General features: G+C 37.0%; 1 protein-coding gene across 1 annotated transcript in view; it reads right to left on the bottom strand.

The window, feature by feature from the left end:
- Nucleotides 1–25,395, bottom strand: part of LOC144010942 (uncharacterized) — a 108,483-nt gene extending 83,088 nt beyond the window's left edge. The window contains exons 1-17 of the mRNA XM_077511464.1: nt 25,290–25,395; nt 25,043–25,146; nt 24,678–24,953; nt 24,466–24,559; nt 24,190–24,257; nt 24,003–24,068; nt 23,611–23,763; nt 23,399–23,464; nt 23,184–23,312; nt 22,959–23,012; nt 22,721–22,792; nt 22,326–22,397; nt 22,189–22,260; nt 21,838–21,909; nt 21,655–21,726; nt 21,230–21,301; nt 20,886–20,982 (exon numbers count right to left, since the gene is read on the bottom strand). Coding sequence (XP_077367590.1) covers nt 20,886–20,982; nt 21,230–21,301; nt 21,655–21,726; nt 21,838–21,909; nt 22,189–22,260; nt 22,326–22,397; nt 22,721–22,792; nt 22,959–23,012; nt 23,184–23,312; nt 23,399–23,464; nt 23,611–23,763; nt 24,003–24,068; nt 24,190–24,257; nt 24,466–24,559; nt 24,678–24,953; nt 25,043–25,146; nt 25,290–25,395 — 1,645 coding nt within the window. The remainder of the gene's footprint in view (nt 1–20,885; nt 20,983–21,229; nt 21,302–21,654; nt 21,727–21,837; nt 21,910–22,188; nt 22,261–22,325; nt 22,398–22,720; nt 22,793–22,958; nt 23,013–23,183; nt 23,313–23,398; nt 23,465–23,610; nt 23,764–24,002; nt 24,069–24,189; nt 24,258–24,465; nt 24,560–24,677; nt 24,954–25,042; nt 25,147–25,289) is intronic.
- Nucleotides 25,396–26,445: the final 1,050 nt, after the last annotated feature.

Genomic DNA, 26,445 nt, shown 5'->3' on the forward strand with positions numbered 1-26,445 from the left:
TATGTACATTTCCATTTTGTTTTATTCATTTTTGATTGCCCCTTTGGACAATAAAAGTAACATTGTGCAATGAGTACAACGAGCGATGATGTGTATATACACTTTTACAAAAAATACCAATCAGGGCAACTCATTGCCTAAAAATAAAAAATAAGACGCTGATTTTTGCAGATCTTAACAATCACCAAAACCCATTGAGCTTGACACACTCATCACACCTGGCAAAAAAAAAAAAAAAAAAATCCACGTTTATCATGCCATTTTCAAAGAAATTCTGCTTCCAATGTGCCAGTACCCCAATGTGCAAGTTCCCCAACGTGCAAGTACCCCAACGTGGCCCGGGCTGCGAGGGCCCTTTATAGCTGCTCGCAGCTCTAGTTATTATTATTATTATTATTCTTCTTTATTCTCCGCAAACAATCGCGATTTTGGGTACCTAAATATTCACGAAAACTCACCGAACTTTGCACACTCCTCAGGTCCAGCGAAAAATTTGATATTATGAAGTCGTTATAACAACGCGACTCTATAGCGCCCCCTAGCGTAGAAAAATAAAAACCAAGCCCGACACGTTTGAGCTAGAGCAACGAAAATTGGCAGGCACGTGTAGCACCCCGAGACGCACAAAAAAGTCTATTGGGACCATGTAGCTAAAATGTACAGGAAGTGAGCTATGAATTTTTTAATGTCCAATTTTGGCCTATTTTGGCACATTCACTGTGGTCATGCTTTTTCCCCCTTTGCAAACATTTTTCATCCAATTGACTTCAAACTTGGCATTTATCATCTCAAGACCTGAGAGAACAGCTGGGCAAAACATCTTCCCTTTTCGAAATACTATATGACGGGGGCGGAGCATCAAATATTGCCTTTAAAATTTCATTTGTCCAGAAAGAGCAAATGCTTAATAACTCCCATGTTCAAGCTCCAAAAAATCTCAAACTTCTCAGGCAACGTAATAGTCACGGCCTGAAAACATCTATATGATAAAATTCAGTTATACATATAGCGCCACCTAGTGGTTACAATAAATGTCATACTTTACGTTTTTAGCTACTGTGCTGAGCTTGTTGAAGGGATCCATTTGAAAATTGGTCAGAAAAGCCTTAAGATGTTGGTCATGCCCCACACCGAATATTGTAACTTTTCGCCAAAGGGCGTGGCCGCTACGGTGACGCAAAGTCTGAAGATTTTTCTTGAAAATAAAAGCTGCATTAACTTGACCGAGATGATCCTATCTTCTCAAGATTTCACACATTTGATGAGAGTCCAGCCCTAAAGACATCTACTGACTTATATTTCATCTAACTGATAGCGCCACCTAGTGGCAATTTTTTTTCTTACGAATTTTCTTCTACGTTTTTCTCCAAACACGTTAACTGGACCTACCTCATATTTGCTCAGATGAGGGTTTCGACCTTCATGATGTCACAACACGAAGTTTGTGAGTTTTCGTGAATTGTTGTGGGTGTGGCTCAGCGCTGTTCGCCAAGAAAACAACGCCAGTTTTGAGGGTCTAAACATGCACAGAAACTCATGAAACTTGGCACACACATCTGGCCTGGTAAAATAAGCAATATTTTATTGTTGATTGTGCTATTTTTACAAAAATGACAATAGCGCCCCCTAGAAGTTTTTAACGAAGCAGCCCCGGTTGTACGTTTAAGCAAGAACGACGAATATTTTTAGGTGTATGAGGGAGCCCAAGACCTACAAAAAAGTCTCTTGGACCCATATGCTAAAATGAACAGGAAGTGAGCTACGAATTTTTGAATGTCCCATTTTTGACGATTTTTGCACATTCACTGGGGGCAGACTTTTGCCCACTTCTCCTACACGTTTCATCTGACTGAGTTAAGACTTGACCTGGACCATGTCAAGACCTGAGCCAACGACAGGGGGAAAAATCTTGACCTTTCGAAATACTATATGATGAGGGCGGGGCATCAAAATTTGTGTTTCGCAATGTAAAAGGATATGCTTGATAACTCCCCGGTACATGCTCCAAAAAATCCCAAACTTGACATGTATGTTTATCGTCAAGGCCTGAAGTTATCTCTATGACAACATTCAGTTATATATGCAGCGCCACCTAGCCCTTGAGGCATGAAAAAAAAATACCCCACATACGGTATTTTGTACAAAAAATGTAAACTCATTCTAAGTGTGATAACGAAGTCATTTATGAATATTCTTTTAGTTTCCACCACTCAAAATGTTCACTGGCATCAGACTTATCCAAACATATATATATTTTTATTTATTTTTGATAGCCTCTATGGACATTAAAAGCAATATCGTGAATGAAGGATATGCTTAATAACTCCACGGTACATGCTCCAAAAAAAATCCCACACTTGACATGTATGCTTATAATCAAGGCCTGAAGGTATCTCTATCTTCAGTTATAAATACAGCGCCACCTAGCTCTTGAGGCATAAAAAAATAAATAAATACCCCACATACGGTATTTTGTACAAAAAATGTACACTCATTCTAAGTGTGATAACTAAGTCATTTATGAATATTCTTTTAGTTTCCACCACTCAAATTGTTCACTGGCTTCACACCGATCCAAACGTATGTACGTTTCCATTTTGTTTTATTCATTTTTGATTGCCCCTTTGGACAATAAAAGTAACATTGTGCAATGAGTACAACGAGCGATGATGTGTATATACACTTTTACAAAAAAATACCAATCAGGGCAACTCATTGCCTAAAAATAAAAAAGGACGCTGATTTTTGCAGGTCTTAACAATCACCAAAACCCGTTGAGCTTGATACACACACTGGCAAAAAAATATTCTACATGTAAACGTTTATTATGCCATTTTCAAAGAAATTTTGCTTCCAATATGCCAGTACCCCAATGTGCCAGTACCCCAACGTGCAAGTACCCCAACGTGCAAGGACCCCAACGTGGCCCGGGCTGCGAGGGCCCTTTATAGCTGCTCGCAGCTCTAGTTATTATTATTATTATTATTATTATTATTATTCTCCGCAAACGATCACATTTTTGAGACACTAAACGTGACCGAAAACTCACCAAACTTTACACGCACATCAGGTCTGGCGAAAAATTTGATATTTTAAAGTCGCCATACATGATAACAGAAAAATGGCTCCTTAGCGCCCCCTACATAGGTTAAACGGATCCCTGTCCCGCTACGATTGTCCGACGGCTATGAAAATTGTGTGGCACCTGTAGCACATCCCAATGAACAAAAACCTCTTTGAAGTGTGTACCCTAAAATAGACAGAAAGTGAGGTATGAGTATTTAAATGTCCAATTTTTGCCAATTTTTGCACATTTACAGGGGTCATACTTTTGCCCGCTTCTCCTACACGGTTAACCCGATTGACTTCAAACTTGGGATGGACCATCTCAACACCTGGGACAACATCATTGTGAAAAATGAAAAGTTTTTGATATAATATATGACGGCGGCGGCGCATCAAATTTAGAGTTTAAAAATTCTTACTTCACGAGGCATTGCCGGTTGTACGTTTAATCTAGAGCTACGAAAATTGGTACACATATGTAACAGACTATGACCTACAAAAAACTCTTTTTGAACCATATGCTAAACCTAACAGGAAGTCCACTATTTTGATTTATTTTGGAACGTGTTTCCATTTTTTTGGCCATTTCATTGGGGCCTTATTTTAACGAACTCCTCCTACAGTGTTTATCCGATCATCTTCAAACTTGGTGTGATTCATCTTAAGATGTTGAAGATGAAAAGTTATTGAAAGCTTTGTATTTCGTCGGACGCTGTTGTCATGGCATGCACTGTTTGCAAAGGAAAAAAAATATCCTTAAAGAAGCATTGCCAGTTGTACGAAGCAGCTAGAGCTACGAAAATTTGTAGACATATGTAACAGCCCAAGATGTACAAAAAAGTCTCTTGGTGCCCTGTGCTAAACCCAACAGGAAGTCCCCCAGGGGCCGGGCATCACATTTTGAGCTAAAAAAACTCCTCTTTAACAAAGCATACCCGGCTGTACGTTTCACCTAGAGTTACCAAAATTTGTAGAGGTATATAACAGCCCTCGAGGTACAAAAAACTCTTTTTGAACCATATGCTAAACCTAACAGGACGTCCGCCATTTTGATTTACTTTGGAATGTGTTGCCATTTTTTTTGGCCATTTCATAGGGGTCATATTTTAACAAACTCCTCCTACAGAGTTTATCCGATCATCTTCAAACTTGGTGTGATTCATCTTAAGATGTTGAAAATGAAAAGTTATTGAAAGTTTTTTATTTCGTCACACGCTGTTATCGTGGCATGCACTTTTTGCAAAGGAAAAAAATCCTTCTTAATGAAGCATTCCCAGTTGTACGAAGCAGCTAGAGCGACGAAAAATTGTAGACATATGTAACAGCCCAGGATGTACAAAAATGTCTCTTGGTGCCATGTGCTAAACGCAACAGGAAGTCCCCCAGGGGCCGGGCATCACATTTTGAGCTAAAAAAAACTCCTCTTTAACGAAGCATTCTCGGTTGTACGTTTCACCTAGCGCTATGATAATTTGCAGGCATACATAAGAGCCCACGATGTACAAAAAAGTCTCTTGGAACCATGTGCTAAACCAAACAGGAAGTCCGCCATTTTGATTTATGATGGGATTTGTTGCCATTTTTTGTGGCCTTTTTCAGGGGTCATATTTTAACGAACCCCTCCTACAAAACTTATCCGACTGTCTTCAAACTTGGTATGTTTCATCTTAAGATGTTTAAGATGCAAAGTAATCGAAAGTTTTTTATTTTGTCACACGCTGTTGACATAGCAATGCATCGAATTGCACACCATATTTTGCGTTTTGATTAAACAGACAAAGCATTCCCGGTTGTACGTTTCACCTAAAGCTATGATAATTTGCAGGCATACATAAGAGCTCAGGATGTACAAAAAATTCTCTTGGAGCCATATGCTAAACCAATCAGGAAGTCCACCATTTTGATTTACGTTTGGATTTGTAGCCATTTTTTGTGGCCTTTTTTAGGGGTCATATTTTAACGAACTCCTCCTACAAAATTTATCCGACTGTCTTTAAACTTGGTGTGCTTCATCTTAAGATGTTTAAGATACAAAGTTATCGAAAGTTATTTATTTTGTCGCACGCCGTTGTCATGGCGATGCATTGTTTGCCAAGTAAAATGCTGCTTTTTTGTTTTGGTCTAAACATGTGCAAAAACTCATGAAAATTTACACACACATCAGGCTTGTCATCAGCATGAATATTTTAGAGATTTCTTATTCAATTTGCAATAAATGGTTCAATAGCGCCCTCTAGACATTTTTATGAAGCTTTTGCAAATGTTTTGTGTTTTATGATTCAGCTAGATTTGTAAAAATTGGGATACCTATCAGCCTAAGACTTACAAAAAGGTTTCTAAAGCCATATGCTGAAACAAAAAGGAAGTCTGCCATTTTGATTTACTTTGGTATTTGTAGCCATTTTTTGGGGCCTTTTATAGGGGTCATATTTTCAACAGAACTTATCAGATCGTCTTCATTCTTTGGCGTGTTTCATCTTAAGATATTTAAGATGAAAAGTTATTGAATTTTTTTATTTTGTCACACTCCTTTGCTGTAGCCATGCATTGTTTGTGAAGAAAAATGCTTTTTTGAGAGTCTAAATATGGGTGAAAACTCACAAAACTTTGCACACACACCAGACCTGTCTGGAACATGAATATTTTATTTAGAGATTTGTTGTGCAATTTGTAATAAATGGCTCAATAGCGCCCTCTAGACATTTTTATGAAGTCTTTCCGATTATATGATTCAGCTAGATGTGTGAATATTGGCAGGCATGCCGAATATATTCAAAAAGTATTCTATATAGCCATGTGCCAATCCATTTTGATTTTATTTTGTTAATTGTGCATCGTTTTTGGCCTTTCCATGAAACTTTAAAAACACAAAGCATGGCAAAAACGTTTACAATTTAGATGGTTTCCTATTTGACAGTACCCCAACATGCCAGTACCCCGAGGTGCAAATACCCCAACGTGGCCCGGGTTGCGAGGGCCCTTTATAGCTGCTCGCAGCTCTAGTTATTCTTCTTCTTCTTCTTCTTCTTCTTCTCCGTAAACGATCGCATTTTTGAGGACCTAAACATTCACGAAAACTCACCAAACTTTGCACACTCCTCAGGTCCGGCGAAAAATTTGATATTATGAACTCGTTATAACAACGCGACTCTATAGCGCCCCCTAGCGTAGAAAAATAAAAACCAAGCCCGGCACGTTTGAGCGAGAGCAACGAAAATTGGCAGGCACGTGTAGCACCCCGAGACGCACAAAAAAGTCTATCGGGACCATATAGCTAAAATGTACAGGAAATGAGCTATGAATTTTTTTATGTCCAATTTTGGCCTATTTTGGCACATTCACTGTGGTCATACTTTTTCCCCCTATGCAAACATTTTTCATCCCATTGACTTTAAACTTGGCATTTATCATCTCAAGACCTAAGAGAACAACTAGGCAAAAAATCTTGCCTTTTCGAAATACTATATGACGGGGGCGGGGCATCAAATATTGCCTTTAAAATCTCATTTGTCCAGAAAGAGCAAATGCTGAATAACTCCCATGTACAAGCTCCAAAAAATCTCAAACTTCTCAGGCAACGTAATAGTCACGGCCTGAAAACATCTATATGACAAAATTCAGTTATACATATAGCGCCACCTAGTGGTTACAATAAATGTCATACTTTACGTTTTTAGCTACTGTGCTGAGCTCGTTGAAGGGATCCAGTTGAAAATTGGTCAGAAAAGCCTTAAGATATTGATGATGCCCCACACCGAATATTGTAACTTTTCGCCAAAGGGCGTGGCCGCTACGGTGACGCAAAATCTGAAGATATTTCGTGACAATAAAAGCTGCATTAACTTGACTGAGATGATCCTATCTTCTCAAAATTTCACACATTTGATGAGAGTCCAGCTCTAAAGACATCTACTAACTTACATTTCATCTAACTGATAGTGCCACCTAGTGGCAATTTTTTTTTTTAACGAATTTTCTTCTACGTTTTTCTCCAAACACGTTAACTGGACCTACCTCATATTTGCTCAGATGAGGGTTTCGGCCTTCATGGTGTCACAACACGAAGGTTGTGAGTTTTCGCGAATTGCTGTGGGTGTGGCTAAGCGCTGTTCGCCAAGAAAACAACGCCAGTTTTGAGGGTCTAAACATGCACAGAAACTCATGAAACTTGGCACACATATCTGGCCTGGTAAAATGAGCAATATTTTATTGTTGATTGTGCTATTTTTACAAAAATGACTCAATAGCGCCCCCTAGAATTATTTAACGAAGCAGCCCCGGTTGTACGTTTAAGCAAAAACGACGAATATTTTTAGGTGTATGAGGGAGCCCAAGACCTACAAAAAAGTCTCTTGTACCCATATGCTAAAATGAACAGGAAGTGAGCTACGAATTTTTGAATGTCCCATTTTTGACGATTTTTGCAGATTCACAGGGGGCAGACTTTTGCCCACTTCTCCTACATGTTTCATCCGACTGAGTTAAGACTTGGCCTGGACCATGTCAAGACCTGAGCCAACGACAGGGGGAAAAATTTTGACTTGTCGAAATACTATATGATGAGGGCGGGGCATCAAAATTTGTGTTTCGCAATGAAAAAGGATATGCTTGATAACTCCCCGGTACATGCTCCAAAAAATCCCAAACTTGACATGTATGTTTATCGTCAAGGCCTGAAGTTATCTCTATGACAACATTCAGTTATAAATACAGCGCCACCTAGCCCTTGAGGCATAAAAAAAAAATACCCCACATACGGTATTTTGTACAAAAAATGTAAACTCATTCTAAGTGTGATAACTAAGTCATTTATGAATATTCTTTTAGTTTCCACCACTCAAAATGTTCACTAGCATCAGACTTATCCAAACATATATATATTTTTATTTATTTTTGATAGCCTTTATGGACATTAAAAGCAATATCGTGAATGAAGGATATGCTTAATAACTCCACGGTACATGCTCCAAAAAAAAATCCCACACTTGACATGTATGCTTATAATCAAGGCCTGAAGGTATCTCTATGACAACATTCAGTTATAAATACAGCGCCACCTAGCCGTTGAGGCTTATATAAAAAAAATAAATAAATACCCCACATACGGTATTTTGTACAAAAAATTTACACTCATTCTAAGTGTGATAACTAAGTCATTTATGAATATTCTTTTAGTTTCCACCACTGAAATTGTTCACTGGCTTCACACCGATCCAAACGTATGTACGTTTCCATTTTGTTTTATTCATTTTTGATTGCCCCTTTGGACAATAAAAGTAACATTGTGCAATGAGTACAACGAGCGATGATGTGTATATACACTTTTACAAAAAAATACCAATCAGGGCAACTCATTGCCTAAAAATAAATAAGGACGCTGATTTTTGCAGGTCTTAACAATCACCAAAATCCGTTGAGCTTGACAGACACTGGCAAAAAAAATATTCTACATGTAAACGTTTATTATGCCATTTTCAAAGAAATTTTGCTTCCAATATGCCAGTACCCCAACGTGCCAGTACCCCAACGTGCAAGTACCCCAACGTGCAAGGACCCCAACGTGGCCCGGGCTGCGAGGGCCCTTTATAGCTGCTCGCAGCTCTAGTTAGGGCCCGAGCAGCTACCGCTGCGAGGTCCCTATTGTTTTTCGATCGGATTATTATTATTATTAGGGCCCGAGCAGCGACCGCTGCGAGGTCCCTATTGTTTTTGTAAAAATTATTATTATTAGGGCCCGAGCAGCGACCGCTGCGAGGTCCCTATTGTTTTTGTAAAAATTATTATTATTATTATTATTAGGGCCCGAGCAGCGGCGGCGGCGGTGCCGCTGCGAGGCCCTATTGTTTTTGTAGGAATTCTTCTTATTATTATTATTCTTATTCTTATTATTCTTCTCCGCAAACAATCGCATTTTTGAGACACTAAACGTGACCGAAAACTCACCAAACTTTACACGCACATCAGGCCTGGCGAAAAATTTGATATTTTAAAGTCGCCATACATGATAACAGAAAAATGGCTCCTTAGCGCCCCCTACATAGGTTAAACGGATCCCTGTCCCGCTACGATTGTCCGACGGCTATGAAAATTGTGTGGCACCTGTAGCACATCCCAATGAACAAAAACCTCTTTGAAGTGTGTACCCTAAAATAGACAGAAAGTGAGGTATGAGTATTTAAATGTCCAATTTTTGCCAATTTTTGCACATTTACAGGGGTCATACTTTTGCCCGCTTCTCCTACACGGTTAATCCGATTGACTTCAAACTTGGGATGTACCATCTCAACACCTGGGACAACATCATTGTGAAAAATGAAAAGTTTTTGATATACTATATGACGGCGGCGGCGCATCAAATTTAGAGTTTAAAAATTCTTACTTCACGAGGCATTGCCGGTTGTACATTTAATCTAGAGCTACGAAAATTGGTACACATATGTAACAGACTATGACCTACAAAAAGCTCTTTTTGAACCATATGCTAAACCTAACAGGAAGTCCACCATTTTGATTTATTTTGGAACGTGTTGCCATTTTTTTGGCCATTTCATTGGGGTCTTGTTTTAACGAACTCCTCCTACAGTGTTTATCCGATCATCTTCAAACTTGGTGTGATTCATCTTAAGATGTTGAAGATGAAAAGTTATTGAAAGCTTTGTATTTCGTCGCACGCTGTTGTCATGGCATGCACTGTTTGCAAAGGAAAAAAAATATCCTTAAAGAAGCATTGCCAGTTGTACGAAGCAGCTAGAGCTACGAAAATTTGTAGACATATGTAACAGCCCAAGATGTACAAAAAAGTCTCTTGGTGCCCTGTGCTAAACCCAACAGGAAGTCCCCCAGGGGCCGGGCATCACATTTTGAGCTAAAAAAAACTCCTCTTTAACAAAGCATACCCGGCTGTACGTTTCACATAGAGTTACCAACATTTGTAGAGGTATATAACAGCCCTCGAGGTACAAAAAACTCTTTTTGAACCATATGCTAAACCTAACAGGACGTCCGCCATTTTGATTTACTTTGGAATGTGTTGCCATTTTTTTGGGCCATTTCATAGGGGTCATATTTTAACAAACTCCTCCTACAGAGTTTATCCGATCATCTTCAAACTTGGTGTGATTCATCTTAAGATGTTGAAAATGAAAAGTTATTGAAAGTTTTTTATTTCGTCACACGCTGTTATCGTGGCATGCACTTTTTGCAAAGGAAAAAAATCCTTCTTAATGAAGCATTCCCAGTTGTACGAAGCAGCTAGAGCGACGAAAAATTGTAGACATATGTAACAGCCCAGGATGTACAAAAATGTCTCTTGGTGCCATGGGCTAAACGCAACAGGAAGTCCCCCAGGGGCCGGCCATCACATTTTGAGCTAAAAAACTCCTCTTTAACGAAGCATTCCCGGTTGTACGTTTCACCTAGCGCTATGATAATTTGCAGGCATACATAAGAGCCCACGATGTACAAAAAAGTCTCTTGGAACCATGTGCTAAACCAAACAGGAAGTCCGCCATTTTGATTTATGATGGGATTTGTTACCATTTTTTGTGGCCTTTTTCAGGGGTCATACTTTAACGAACTCCTCCTACAAAATTCATCCTACCGTCTTCTAACTTGGTGTGTTTCATCTTAAGATGTTTAAGATGCAAAGTTATCGAAAGTTTTTTTATTTTGTCGCACGCCGTTGCCATAGCGATGCATTGTTTGTCAAGTAAAATGCTGCTTTTTTTTTGTCTAAACGTGCGAAAACTCATGAAACTTTGCACACACATCAAACAGGAAGTCTGCCATTTTGATTTACTTTGGGATTTGTAGCCATTTTTTGGGCCATATTTTCTACAAAACTTACATCTTGAGATCGATAGCTTTTTCTTTGTTCATACGATGTTGCTGTAGCATACACTGCTTACAAAGAAAAATATTGTTTTTGAGACTCTAAACATGGGTGAAAAGTCATGGAACTTTGCACAGGTCAGACCTGTCATGAACATGAATATTTTACAAATTCCTAGTGTAGTTTCCACTAAATTGCTCAACAGTACTTTTTACACATTTTATTAATGAAGCGTTCCCTATTGCATAAATCACCTTCATTTGTGAAAATTGGAAGGCATACTTATGTGCACACAGATGCATGCATATTTTTTTAAATGATTAATTTCAGATATGTTATTGCTAAAATGTGATGTGACATGCCAACAATGATAGATTAAGTATTTCATACACTTGTCTATTTATATTTCTTAGTGAATAAATTATGGGAACATTGAAATCGATAAATCCAATCCGCAACCTTGGAGAATAGAAAACAAATTCTATCGTGAAGTTGTTAAGACATTTATTTAACTATAAACAAGTTGTGACATCCCCTGATCTAACCCTCCAACCGGGCAAGGAAAAACTCAAAAAAAACCATTTGGGGAAAAAGGGAGAAACCTTGAGAAGGGGCCACAGATGGAGAGAATCCCCCTTCCAGGATGACCAGGCTGCAATGGATGACACATAGACAACATTTCACAGATACACTAGTATGGTGCTATACAATATTCGCTCAAAAACAACAAAGTCATTTTATTGAGATGAAGCGCTGTGACTCTTGCTCAGGCCCCGGTCTGGTGAGTCGATGTAGATTTCTCCATAGTAATGCCTCTGGGGAAATGGTCCACCTCAGATCTTGTCCCGGTCCATCAGTGCAGAATCCATACAGCAAAAACGTCACACTCTTTCATCACCGCCTAGCCCCGTCTCCAAGCAGGATGTGGCGGCGGGCAAAAGAGAGGACAAGCGGTAGTCAAACAGGCAAATATATGCTTTTCAAAAATGTATTAGAAGTTTGAAGTTGAGATATAAACAAAACGGTCTCTCGTTGACATGTCAACATTTATACACAGGTAGAACCTCCAATTTTCACAGGTAGTGTACATGAAACATCTTTCACAAAAGTATGATGTCAGTATCAGTCTCACAAGTCAATGCCATAATATAAATGTTGGTACGCAAAAAGTTATATTCACAGAATTACATCATTTGACATCATTTTTTTTTCCATTTGTTTATTTATTTTTTTTAAATGGGACAGAACATATTAATGAACATTTACACATGTAAATATGTGTAAGATTATAGATGTTTTAGTAATTTGCATCCCTTGTCCCATCGGCAGGAAGGTCCCCAAAGTGGGGACAGGATAGAGTAAAAGCAATTAAAAGAGGAAAAAATAAAAGAATAATACATAAAATACTATTGCCATCACCATAAAATACTTAGTTGTATTACATTTCTTTAACAAAAACAGGGCCAATCACACACTACTAAGGATTACATTACAGGCAGCTGGAAAACTGCTTTCATTCAATGTTATGTTGACAGATTTGCTTTACAAATAGCCATGCTCTCAAATATTTAGAAAATAATGATATATTTAGCAATTCTCGTATTGTACTTGGTATGTAGTTCCATGTTTGTGATGAGCGATAGAAGGTAGCTTGATCAAAAGCAGTTTTCCTGAGTGGCACTTTCCAGTCACCCCGAGAGCCAGCTCTGGTTGAGCTATTAGAGTCCCTCTGAACAAACTGTAATAATGGTGGTGGAGCTTTACCATGGGAAATTTTGTAAACAAGGACACAATCAGTATATTTTACAATGTTTTCCCAGTTAAAAGGCCATACCTTTTCAGGATATGACAATGATGATATGTTTTTTTGTTTTGTTTTTTTGTCAAGTACTTTTAGGGCTTGTTTATAGGGCTTGTTTAATTTTAAAAGTATTAGGATTCAGTTACCGGTAATTTGTTCTGGAACGACATCCCTATAGGTTGACACCTTTGTAAATCTGAATGTATAAAATATGTTAGTTTTTTGGATCATTATTCATACATTTATGTGTAAAAGAACACACAAGCCCTTCGTGATCACTGAAATATGTTGGTACAACTATTGATTTTACATCATAAAATGGAGTTTTTACATACACATGATCAATTTGTGTACCTTTTTCTGTCGTGGGTTCTCCAACAAGCTGAGAATACCCTCTGTCTGTTACAAATTTGCAGATTGTGGATGATTTTAGAAGATCATCATTGAAATCTCCCATGACAGCTATTGTGTTACTTTGAGGATCTAGCCAATCAAGGAGCTTTCCTAGATTTTCTTTAAATAAAGACATGGGATATGATGGTGGTCGATAAATGACTGCTACTAATATATTGTACGTAGCACATTTGTAAGCCCAGCATTCCAAGTTGACATTTGGTAGTTTGAGAATGTCATATTTCATATTGTGTGCAATATACATGCCAACACCACCGTGTTGTTGGTGTTGCAAACCAACCAAAGCAGGGTGGTTGCCATTGTATGCTAAAGCACGTGGTGCACTATGAAAATTGTAACCATCAAGTTTGACTGCTTCCATTGAAAAAACAGGTGGTAGCCAGGTTTCTATAACAGCAATACAGTTAAGCTGCAAATGCTGTGTGCACAATCCCAGATCAAAAACATGACACGGCAAATTTTGCACATTCATCATGAATAAAGAAAAAGTATGTGTGTTGAATTTGGATTTTGTTTCATTTTCTATCAGGAATTTAGGCATGCTCTGAATTGCATCCTTAATGTGATCTTTACAATACAGAACTTTATCTTCAAAATCTTGAATAACTAACCCTGCCAAACTGGTAACACGACTTAAGGCCACATACGCCTGTCCTGCAGAAAAAACTTTTTTGAGGGACACTACTACATTGTCAACTGTAATTCCTTGTACTTTATGTATTGTACAAGCCCACGCAAGTTTAAGTGGAAACTGTCTGCGCAACCCTCCTTGTTTTGTGGCCCTTTCTTCCTCTGGCTCAATCGCAGTGGCACCCATTGAAATAAATGGATTGGAACCTGCAGATTGTTTCCTACTTTGGGCACCTATTTGATTATCATCAAATTTCACATACACTTTTTGAGGAAACTTATTATTTTGATAAGTAACAATATGTGTTACTGTACCACATACACCATTAACCAGACCATCCATAACATCAACATTCTTACACAACATAACCCGTGCATCTTTTCCCAACAACAATTTTTCTGCCAAACATGCATCATGTGCTTTAGCATGATGTCCACTTTTTAACTCTAGTTTTCCTGTTTTTTTATTAGTGACAAAGTCCTGAGCATCTATCTCAATATATTCTGGACAAGTCTTAAATAGCTGTTGAATGTTGTGTTCATTTACTTGTTTATTAGTAGGAAATATGTGCAATGCTGAGCTGACTTCGCCAGTTTCACAACTTTTTAGAGTTTCTATGTCAGTTTTTAACATTGGGGTGCCTTTGGAACGAGTTCGTATTCTATTCAGCAACTCTGCAAAAACATGGTCTTTTTGCCTAACTATATCTTTCAATTCCACAGCTCTAAATCGATTAGACCACAAGTTAAAGCCAACATCATCTACATATAGCGGTTTCCCTTTTACCGGAGGTAATTGGAAAAAATCTCCAACAGCAATTACACTTACTTTACCAAAGGGGTGAACATCACCAGTTTGTTTAATTTGTCTTAACCTACCATGAATATATGATAACATTTTGTGATCAACCATAGATATTTCATCTATTATGAGAATTTGCAAATCACTATATTTAGCACGCAATGAATTAAGCTTTTCCTCACCCAATGGTGTGTAAGGTAAGCGACAATCTTTGCTTATGCTAAATGTATGATGAATAGTTGATGCATGCAAATTGTATGCAGCAATTCCTGTTGGAGCAGTTATCAAAACACAAACATTGTCAGGATGGCGGCAGACTGTTGACAACAGTCTTGTTGCTTCATATTGAATAGCTTTTATTAAATGGGTTTTTCCTGTCCCGGCACCACCTGTAATGAATACATGCAATGGATCGGGATTTTTCCCTGCTAACTTTTCTAAACACCACTGTCGTATTTGATAGAAAACAGACAATTGTGTCTTATTGAGAGATCTAATTAAAGCCAAGCCATCACTTCTGCTCATTATGTTATTTCTCTTTTCCAAATGTGCTATTTTTTGGTTACCTACAGCTAAATCCGGAATATTTTCTACTTCTTCTACTATCTGGTCTTTGTTTTTCCGTTCCTCCTCACATTGTAATCGTTCTAGCTCTTGCTCGGGGAACAGATCACACCAAGCATTTTCTAAAATGCCATCTGAATCAATCATATTCTGGATGGCTTCCAATTCATTTGCTTCTTTTTCAAATTTACTTCTGTTCAAATCAACAACCGACTTCACTGAATGTTTTGAACCATCATTAAATCTCACATGACCATTTTTGTAAAACTGTTCAAATAATTCGCAATTGGGAGGTTTTAGCTGTGTATCTACCCGATATGGCACAAACAATTGCATCCTACTTTGGTAAAACAATTCTGAATTTTTACTTTCAGAAAAGCGCATGTATCGAACTACTGCAGGTTTTGTTCGTGTTCTTTTTGCGATGAAACCGCAATCATTATTCAGTGTAATCCGATTTTGGCATTTCTCATTCTTACTCAAAACACGATATTCTGATGCAAATGTGGCCATACACATATCATTAAAAGTGGCATCATTGGGTCTATTTTTATACCGTTCTACTGTACTGGTCATCCACATGTCTTCCGTGGTAAGATTTTGTGATGCCGCCTTTTGCCGTAACACATTTAAAGGCAAACTTAGTTTCACTTGATTGTCCCCTGTTGGTACAAAGACAACTTTCCTTGAGCATTCCTTCAGATGCATATTTGTTAACCGATAGACTGCCTCTTGAGCAGAGACCTCTCTGTTCTGTAGATAAACACTACCGAGATTTTTTAATGCAGCCTTTGCAGAAACATTTCCATCTTTTGCGGCTTCACTTTGAGCATTTCTTAACAGTAATCCCATTTCCCTTTCTGACTTTGAAATATAAGAAATTATGTACACTATGCATGCATATGCATCAATAACGTATTGTATGTCCATGTTTGCATTCCAACATTTTAGCAGTGACTTATTGTACGGATTTACCCAAACCGCTTTAACGTCCCTTTTCAAAACAACATGTGTATTTCGACTAAAGCGTTGATATGCATCCTCAAACGTTTCTTGATTTATGCCGAGGCTTTCAAACAAATGTTCCACAGAGTCGAAGCTAGCGTTTTTATCTGAAAGAGCAGTCTTTACTGCTGTCATAATTTCTGCTGCTCTGATAGATTCTTGCTGTTCCTCATTTTTACATGCACATTTTGCTAAAGCATCTTTATCTACCTTACATTTGCATTGTTTTTTGTCATTTTCATCAGTTTTCTTACGACTAATAAATGTCCTACTGGATGCTGGCCTGGGATAATTGAAACGACAAACTGTGTTTTTCTTTTTACATGATTTGGTATGTTGCTTTGAATGCTCCTGTACAGACGTGACTATGTCTAATAATGCCTCATCTTCTGAAGGTAATTCACATGTTACATAATTATCGATAAATTCACATACTTCATCATCTGTGTTTTTGTCAATCAGTGGAGCATTGAAAATCCAAAAAAAGCAGTGAGTATGAGGTGAACCACGCTGCTGAAATTCCACCCTGTGAAAGTAATCCAGGATTTTACCAATTGGATGTAAATCAGACATAAGCACCTCGCGCAAAAAGATATGCCAGCGAAAATCAAAATATCTTGCAGCAGCTACGGGATTGTGACGAAGCAGTTCACATTTGTCTGCCCATTCTAACTCTTCTGCTGTCTGTGTTCTACCGTTATTTTTTAATATACTGTTCAGAAGGGTTTTCCACCGAATGTCAGCCGAAGAAAATGAACAAAACCAGGTAGGAACACCGAGCTGACGAACACAGGCAATCAGGTCTCGTTGTACTCCCTGCCAAAAAGCTGGGGTACCTCTTATAGGTTTAAGGAAACGATAACCTTCATCAAACTTTAATAAATCCCTCAATGATTCTTCATTTTTTAACATATCTTTGCTCAGCTTTTTAAATGTTTGACCTTTGTTTCCTTTGCGTAATGCAATGGATACATTTGAGATAACCTGCTCTATCTCAGACATGTACTGAGCAAAAAATATATATTCAACATTTTGTGCAAACCTTCCATCAGCATGTAAAATTCTGTTGTTGAAATAACGTGCCAAAGTAAGTCGATATTGCCTACTATCGTGGTATGTATTTCGTCCCTGTGGAAATAAGACTGGGAAGCATTTGGCTTCATTTGTATGATCAGAAAGCAATTTCACAGGATTATTGCCTTCTGCTGGTGCCAAATTTAAAACATCATCAAAGTACTGATCGAGCGCTTCCTGGCCAATATCAACAGGCATTAAACAGGTGTCTTGAAACATACAATGTTGTTGTCTATCATGCAAAAGGTCGTCTTCAACATTTGAGTTTTCACCACTTTCAACACTATTGATATTTTCTACAACTTCACCTTGTTCCCTACAAAACTCATTTATCCAGGTTTCGTTAAAATTAACATCTTTATAATGCACATTTGTTTGTTTTAAAATTTGTAATGCTTGTCTTATGCGCATCGTATCAACAAATTGGTATTCATAATAACCTTTATATGTTAATTTTCGCTTCAGTTTTACAGCCAATAAAGACCCTTCCATATTTGAACGAGGGAGCAAATTGTTTGTTTGCACAATATTTGCTGGAACACACGTCACTGGTCCATGTACTCCATTTTGCCCACCTTTAGGTAAAGCTAACATTTTCATAAATGGTATATGTAAGGCAATCAAATGTTGTTCCAAGCTATTCAAACATGCCAAGTCAGGTGGAATGGGTTGGACTGTCAAATTGTTAATTACGCATTCAGGAGGTATTTCGCCTTTAATAATCTTACCATTGCAGGTGAAGCAAATCCACAGCTGGCCTCTAGCTGACTGTAATGCCCTACATGGTACTACACAGTCCACACTACATTTGTGCAAATATTTTTCTGTTACACATTTTTCAGCTATTGCAGCTACTATTTTATTTTTCTTGTAATTATCGGTTTTATAAAATAAAACCTGGCGTCTAAATAACAATCTATGGCAGACGCTACACACAAATTCCGGCCCATTTTTCACTTTATCCCAAAAAATTTTCATAATGAAATCTATCTGTGTTGACTTCTCTTTAATTTTTTGCATCCTACATCTGGTAGCTGCCTTAACTTTTTTCTTATGATCGGGATTACTATCATACTTACTTTTACTTCGAAGTTTAACGCTTTTCCTGTGCAACACGTTATGCCAATAATTTATTGTGCTCATTTCTTTCACTTTTTCCTTATGCAATTCATTTAGCCCATATTTCTTTATACTCATTTCTTTCACTTTTTCCTTATGCAATTCATTTAGCCGATATTTCTTTATACTCATTTCTTTCACTTTTTCCTTATGCAATTCTTTTTGGCGATATTTCTTTATACTCATTTCTTTCACTTTTTCCCTATGTGTTTCATCTTGCCGATATTTATTTGCACTCATTTCTTTCTTTTTTTTTCTATGCGGTTCGTTTTGCCAATATTTTTTTATACTCATGTCTTTGACTTTTTCTCTATGTGTTTCATCTTGCCGATATTTATTTGCACTCATTTCTTTCTTTTTTTTTCTATGCGGTTCGTTTTGCCAATATTTTTTTATACTCATGTCTTTGACTTTTTCTCTATGCACTGTGTTTTCACAATATTTCTTTACACTCAATTCTTTCACTTTTTCCCTTAGAAAAGGATTTTCCCAATATTTTTTTCTACTTTTGTCCCTAAGTTTGTCCCGATGCAATGCATTTAGGTGATATTTCGCAACACGCATTTCCTTTAGTTTATTTCTATGCGATACGTTGTCTTGATAATTAGTTTTTTTTTTATATCTATATTTCTGTATCAAATACTTTGAAATAAAACTATTACTCTTTGAATATTTTATTTGCGCTATACCATCATCCTCAATATTCACAACTTCTTTCTTAATACTTAGTGTTCTGGTTAGATTCAAATTGTCAGTGTTGTTTACACTTTTAACACTTACTTGTATACATGAACCTTGAACTATATTTTGCCTTCTTAAATTATATGCTTCGAAGTTGGCCAGATAGGCTTTACACAATCCATAACACTTCTGCAGTTCTGGATGATACACACAAATAACAGTTTCATAATGATTACCATAGCTATTTTCTAGGTAAATTCCCTCTTTTGCTTTTGAACTATATTCTAACCACTTACCATCATAATATGTAAATATATTGACTCCTAAACAATCTGCTGTTGCTTGAATTTCCACTTCAGTAGCCCAACTGCCAACATTTCGCATTTTTGATTTTTTTATATACTCATCCACTGAAGAGTACTCACTCCTTAAAAATGTTTCATACACAACTGCATTTGATTCCATTTGTTTTACAACAGCTAGTCTGATTTTTCTGTGGTTCTTTTGTGAACCACACACAGCTTGAGATACTGCTCGAAAGAAACAGTTCCCATCACCTATTATTTTCTCTTTCTGGCATGGAAGCCCTAGTAAACCACCATTTGCAGACTCCTCTGCAACAAGTTTCTCTAAATCCCATTTAAATCGTGTACATAAATCTTGGACAACTTGTTTACCAATAGGTTTAAATTGCATCTTTTTATGAGTCACATTGCCCATTATCTGCACATCAGCATTAAGTGCAGTAGCGTCACAACTTTGCATTGTCTTTGAAACGCTACTTCTCAATGACATCTTACATTGCTGTGATACAGTAGAATCCTGTGTAGTAATTTTTACATCCTTTACAGAGGGTTTAGCTTGTTGACCCACTGAACATTGAGCCATTGCTTGTAGTGTGTCTCCCTTATGAAAACCATTCAACCTTCTGTCATCATAATGCTCTAAAGCATGACTTGAAGCTCCAAATGACACTGGTTGGGAATGTACTTTTTCTGCCTCGGTGTACGCATGGAGCTCAAATATTGTGCTGTTATTAGCCAAACCTAAATTACGTGTAACTTCAGCCAGGGAATCCAATACAATCATGCCAACACCCTTTACAGAGTGTTCATATGAACTTGTCTGTGACCGCACAACATGAAAACCTGAAAACTCAAAAAACGTTTGCCCTCTACATGTCTTTTTTGTCAAATTACATATATGATCATAAACATCTTGAAGACAATTAAAGTAAACTATAACACTTTTACCATCACCATCTGGCATTCCACTAGCACTGCGAGCATGGGAATCAAACACTGCATACTGTCCATTTTTGCTAATGATTGCACATGTATAACAACCCATGGTCAGCAAACATAAATCAACTTGATCATGTATCTTTTGCAATCCTTTTAAAATAGTAACGTCTTGACATTCCACAATAATTGTTTTATCGACCATCGGTATAAATCCAGACACCACATCTATTTCCTTAAACTCAAACCGTGTTCCTTCAAAAACCAGCTGCTTTGGCAAGTCTGGCACCATTAAATAGTTATGTGAGCTACTGAACTTGTCACTATTCTTCAATAATGTATACAAACGATCACCTAAAACAAGAACTTTGTCTAAATCTTCTGAACACCATGAAAACGCACTACTAACTGTGTGATTTGCTAGACCCACATACGCTATAGCCATACACTGCTTACCTGGATGGTTCAACCGACTGTCTCCTTGATGAAAAGACCCATTCACACTTCTGCGTTGACACTCTAGAGCATCACTTGGAGCTCCGAATGATATTGGATGAACATTAATACTGGAGCTGTCAGTATGTGCATAACTGTCATATGCTGTGTTCATATTAGTCAAGAATGAATTACATGTAACATCACCTTCTAAAACATAACACATAGATGTATTTGCATTACCAATGGTCTTACTTTGTATACGCTTGGGACTGATCTTGGCTGCATGCTCCATGCGAGAAGTCCTCTCCCTCGGCAACTATAGGCATATGACAAAAAATAACATTTTAACAAACGATTCATTTTTTAATTTAACATTACACAACATCACGGAACATGCATAGCATACACGTGGCAGAAAATGGTTACATATCTTATCTATATTTTTACAAATTCAACATTCGCCCAGATGAATGGCAACATCTTCAACAACAAACTACTGTACATCACTACATAGAAAACAATGTACTTTTATGGAACTTGTCATTTTAATGCAAAACACCAACCTCCTCCTGCACAGCGTCTTTCACACCACTGGAACAAGACAAACTTGCATCCACCACTGGTCTTTGTGTTACCTATTAAAGAAAAAACAAAACAAAACAAAAGTAATCCATACTTGCTATGTTAACGTATACAACAGCAACAAGGGTAGGCGATGAAATGATGTTGCATGCTCCAACAATCCATCCAACAAACAACTCTATGTTTTCATGGTTATATATATATTACTTATGCATACTTAAGCAACATTACAAAATTCACTTATTTCACCCTCATTAATTTACTTGATTTATACATAAATTTTCAATATTGCTAAAGCTTAAACAATGTGCTAAATCAATAACATAAATAACAACAACCATGCATCACTAATAAGCACTTATCATAATTTTCTTTCTTTTCTGAAATTGTAAAGCAAGAAACAAACCTCTTGCTTCACAACCTCTTCCACAACACTGGAAAAACGAAGACTGGCATCCACCACCATCCTTTGTGTTGCCTGCAAAACAACAACTACAAATTAACTTATATCATTTATATAACAATTGTCTCTCATTGCTACAAAACATGTTCTCTTCTTTAAGGTGACATTCTAAAGCAGGCCACAAACCTCCTCCTGCACAACCTTTTCCACACCACTGGAACAAGACAAACTTGCATCCACCAACGGCCTTGGTGTTGCCTATTAAACACAATAACAAAAGTAATACATACTTTGAATGTATACAACAGCAAAAAGGTTATGACTGTGTTTTTTGTTGTTGTTTTACTATTACTTGCCCATTACAAAGTACACTTAATTCCTCCTCACTAGTCTGCTTGATTATACATAAATTACCAGTATTGTTAATGCTTAAACAATGTGTTAGATCAATAACATAAATAACAACAACCATACATCACTAATAAGCACTTCTCATAATTTTCTCTCTTTTCTGAAATTGTAAAGCAAGAAACAAACCTCTTGCTGCACAACCTCTTCCACTAAACTGGAAAACCAAAGACTGGCATCCACCACCATCCTTTGTGTTGCCTGCAAAACAACAACTACAAATGAACTTATATCATTTATATAACATTCTAAAGCAGGCCACAAACCTCCTCCTGCACAGCCTTTTCCACACCACTGGAACAAGACAAACTCGCATCCACCAACGGCCTTGGTGTTGCCTATTAAACACAATAACAAAAGTAATACATACTTAGAATGTATACAACAGCAAAAAGGTTAGATAATGAAATGATGTTGCATACTCCACTGAGCCAACAAACTACTGTGTATGGGTTTTTTTTTTTTATATATAGTTTTACTATTGCTTGCACATTACAAAGTACACTTAATTCCTCCTCACTAGTCTACTTGATTATACATAAATTACCAATATTGTTAATTCTTAAACAATGTGCTAGATCAATAACATTAATAACAACAACCATACATCACTAATAAACACTTATCTCTCTTTTCTGAAATTCTAAAGCAAGAAACTAACCTCTTGCTGCACAACCTCTTCCACAACACTGGAAGAACAAAGACTGGCATCCACCACCATCCTTTGTAATGCCTGCAAAACAACAACTACAAATGTACTTATTTATATTACAATAACTATTGTTACTCATTGCTATAAAACATTTTTTTCTCCCCTTCTCAAACTGAATAACAGCAATTATAAACTAGTCTAATATTTACATTACTCCCCAATAAAAAATACAAATAAAAACACAAACCTGTGACTTTGTCCTTTTGAAAACAACTCTCTGTTGATATCTCACATTTGATTTCTAATGAAAGACAAAAAATATATATATTTATATATTCCACACATGCAGATTACAGCTTCTTTAGACAATTATACACAATTTAAATGTTATCAATCAACAAGAATGTGTCACGTAAATGACTGGACTCACTTAATGACAACACCTGAACCATGAAATTTACATGAAAATTACCTTTTTGTCTCTTGGAGCAGCCTTCACAGGGCTGGACAGATCTGATGGTTTTATCTTGTCCATCGCACCCAACATTTCACTGCTGAACCAAACTGGGGTTAGAGGAATGAAACATTCCTTTAGCACAACCTGTGAAATACACATTTTGAAAATATGTTACTGAATGCATCTTGTCTATAACAAATACACTATATAATTATTCTAAACAAACTAACGTTAGGCTGAATTTTCCTCTTTTTGGGAATCCCATCACAGGATTGTTCAAGTCCTGCTTGCCTCCTCTGCAATGACAGACATCATCATTTTTATTTATCAACCTATACTGACCTTTACTTTGCTCAACTTTGGAGAATCTAATGTAAAACAAATATATCACAACACTAAAAACTACAACAACAACCAAGCTATTACAATATGCAACCATTACCTTCCTGCCTGGTCCAACAACAATCCACTCAAACGGGTTCAATCGACGAAGAACCAAAGTCTCACCCTTCACCACAATTTTTGGAATAGTTTTAACCGCTGGTGGCCTCGATGCTACTTGTATCTCCAACTTAGGTGTTTGGAGGTCAAGTTGCTGATAATAAAAAAAAAACACAAAAAAACATGAAAAATAATATTTCTGTTACTTATATATCACTGATATTTGTCTAAATCATGATTCACAAACAGCATTACATAAAATACATATCTAAATACATATATACTGCATTCAGAAAAATATACATATTTCCATACAACTACACAACAATTTAAGCACATTACAAACGTAATACAAAACTACAATGAAACAAATTACAGTATAAAATGGCTAACCTGATGAACACCATCACACATCAACTGCACAAGGATACTCATCCCATGATCATCACTCAAGTGCACCTGCAAAAATTAGTAACAATTTTATAACACTACTAACCTCTTTTATTCCAGTACTACCATACAAATCTAATCAATGTGTATATCCAATGATTCAGAATTATTATACCATAATGGAACTTACACCATCTTTACTCCACAGCTTCAAGTTCTTCAAAGGGAAGAACGCTGCAGTAGACATGTACTTGACCCCTTAAAAAGACATTGGGAGAGAACATCCTTCATTATGATTTTCTCCTATAGTCATCAATAATTTTTTATATATGTTTATTACCTATTAAAGTATTTTTACATTCACAGTTTATATTCTGTAGGATGCACAGTTTACAGTGTAACAAAAACGCACACCATATGATAAAACATGTAAGACCTAACTGAATGTCATTATCTAGTAACTCACCCATACGTGCTGACACACGATGAAACTCCTGACGCAAGTAATCCTGCTGAGTCACATCCACGGTTAGACGTGGAGGAAAGTCCAAGACAAACACCTATTCAAAACAAGCAGCGTTTATAACTTACGTTTGTACTATTTTACCCATGAAAATATTTCGACATCACACTGCAATCATGTATACACCTCATAATAGTATTACAATATACATGTACCTTATTAGGCCAGCGACCACAGACATTACCAAGGAGTCTGCAGAAATCTGCTCCTGCCTCGTCAGGGGTGCGGCTGGATGTCAGGTTATTGCTAGGAGCCAAAAGACAAACCACGTCTGGTGTTCTAGGCACAACAGCATGCTGCACCTCAGTAGTCAACTCAGTTGCACAAGCTCCGGGTGTCGACATGACACCAAAGGAAAAAGAACCCTTTGGCATCTCCACAAAACCATCTGCGATGCTCCGTAGGTGCGAGTCTCCAATGAGCAAGACAAACTATATGACATAATGTACAGTATTTCATTTAGTACAATCACTATCCATTGCACTTTTTTCTTAAATGTAGAACTAGAAAGCATTTATACCTTCTTGTTTGGACACTCAGAGGGTATAACTAACTTGTGGCTTCGACCAGTAACGCAAGAAATTGGCCATTCTTGCACTTTGTGACGACCACCAGTACCACCACCTATTAGCACATACAGAAATAATCATTATTGAATTACATTTCATGACAACAAAGGAAATAAAACACTGTTTACATTTTTCTCCGCAATAATTCATCGGACGTCTTCGTGCTTAAAATATTACAGACAAATGGTAGCTACTTACGTTCGCAAGTTGCATGAAATGGTTGCTGAACATCACCAAGTCGAAGACGTTCAGTCATCCTCCTCTTGGCTGCCTCCGAACGATGATAGCCTTTCCCCCGAGGCATCTGAGAAGCTAACAATCTACACTCCAATGACAATAACTATTTAATATACAATTACCTGTTACTACTAAATAAATAAATAAATAAATAAATACATAAATAAATAAATAAATAAATAAATAAAAACACTCTAGAGGATACTCAAACAGCTGAAATAACGTTTGTGCAAATCTTGCTGTCTGTGCTCTCTGAATCTGCTGACGCAAAACCAGTGAAGAACAGCAAGAGGAAGTCTCTTTCAGTGACGGTGCTTTAAATGTAGCCGCCCTTGAAAGAGTCAGACTTTTGACCAATAAGAACAGAAGGGGCGGGCGAAATATGATACTTCTATGAAATTTAAACATCAACACTGTTACACAATAAAATTTAAACATCAACACTTTTATACTACTACTTTTATGTTTTGTAAGCTATGTGCATTCTGTTTGTTTCCTACTGCCTTTGCTAATGTACAAGCAAAGTTTATATAATTTTTAGCACTCCAATTTCACAATTAACACCATTTATTTTACTTACTATGAATACTTGTAATGCTAACTGATAGTATGTTGAAAATATTGCTTTTTGATCTGTCAACATCTATATCCATACATTCCTGTGTTTTCTTGTCAATAAATTAAAGATACTGATGTTTCACATGGTACTTAGAAAATTGTATTATATATCATAACATGTCACTATCAATACTTTCATTGTAGCACACAACATAGATACAATTATTATTCTTACTAATAGTCACTCACCACTTGTGATCATGCTTTTTTATCAACTTTTGGATGGACTAATAACATCATGGTATATAGCTTCAATACAATCGGCATCAGTTATAGACAGATTTTTGCTATTTGGAGAACAGCCCTAAATAGCAAGACTCATCTGTAAATACATTTTTCCTAAGAACAACTCACATGCAAATGGAACATGGCAACACTGCCTATATGAGTTCCAAGCGTGTTATATCTACCTGTCTTTCATATATATGTTATTTCTAGAATGTACTGTGTGACACAATTAATGAAGTTATTGGACATTAATTCACACCATATTCTGTTT

This window comes from Festucalex cinctus, chromosome 21 (assembly GCF_051991245.1).
Source record: "Festucalex cinctus isolate MCC-2025b chromosome 21, RoL_Fcin_1.0, whole genome shotgun sequence".
Classification (NCBI taxonomy): Eukaryota; Metazoa; Chordata; class Actinopteri; order Syngnathiformes; family Syngnathidae; genus Festucalex; species Festucalex cinctus.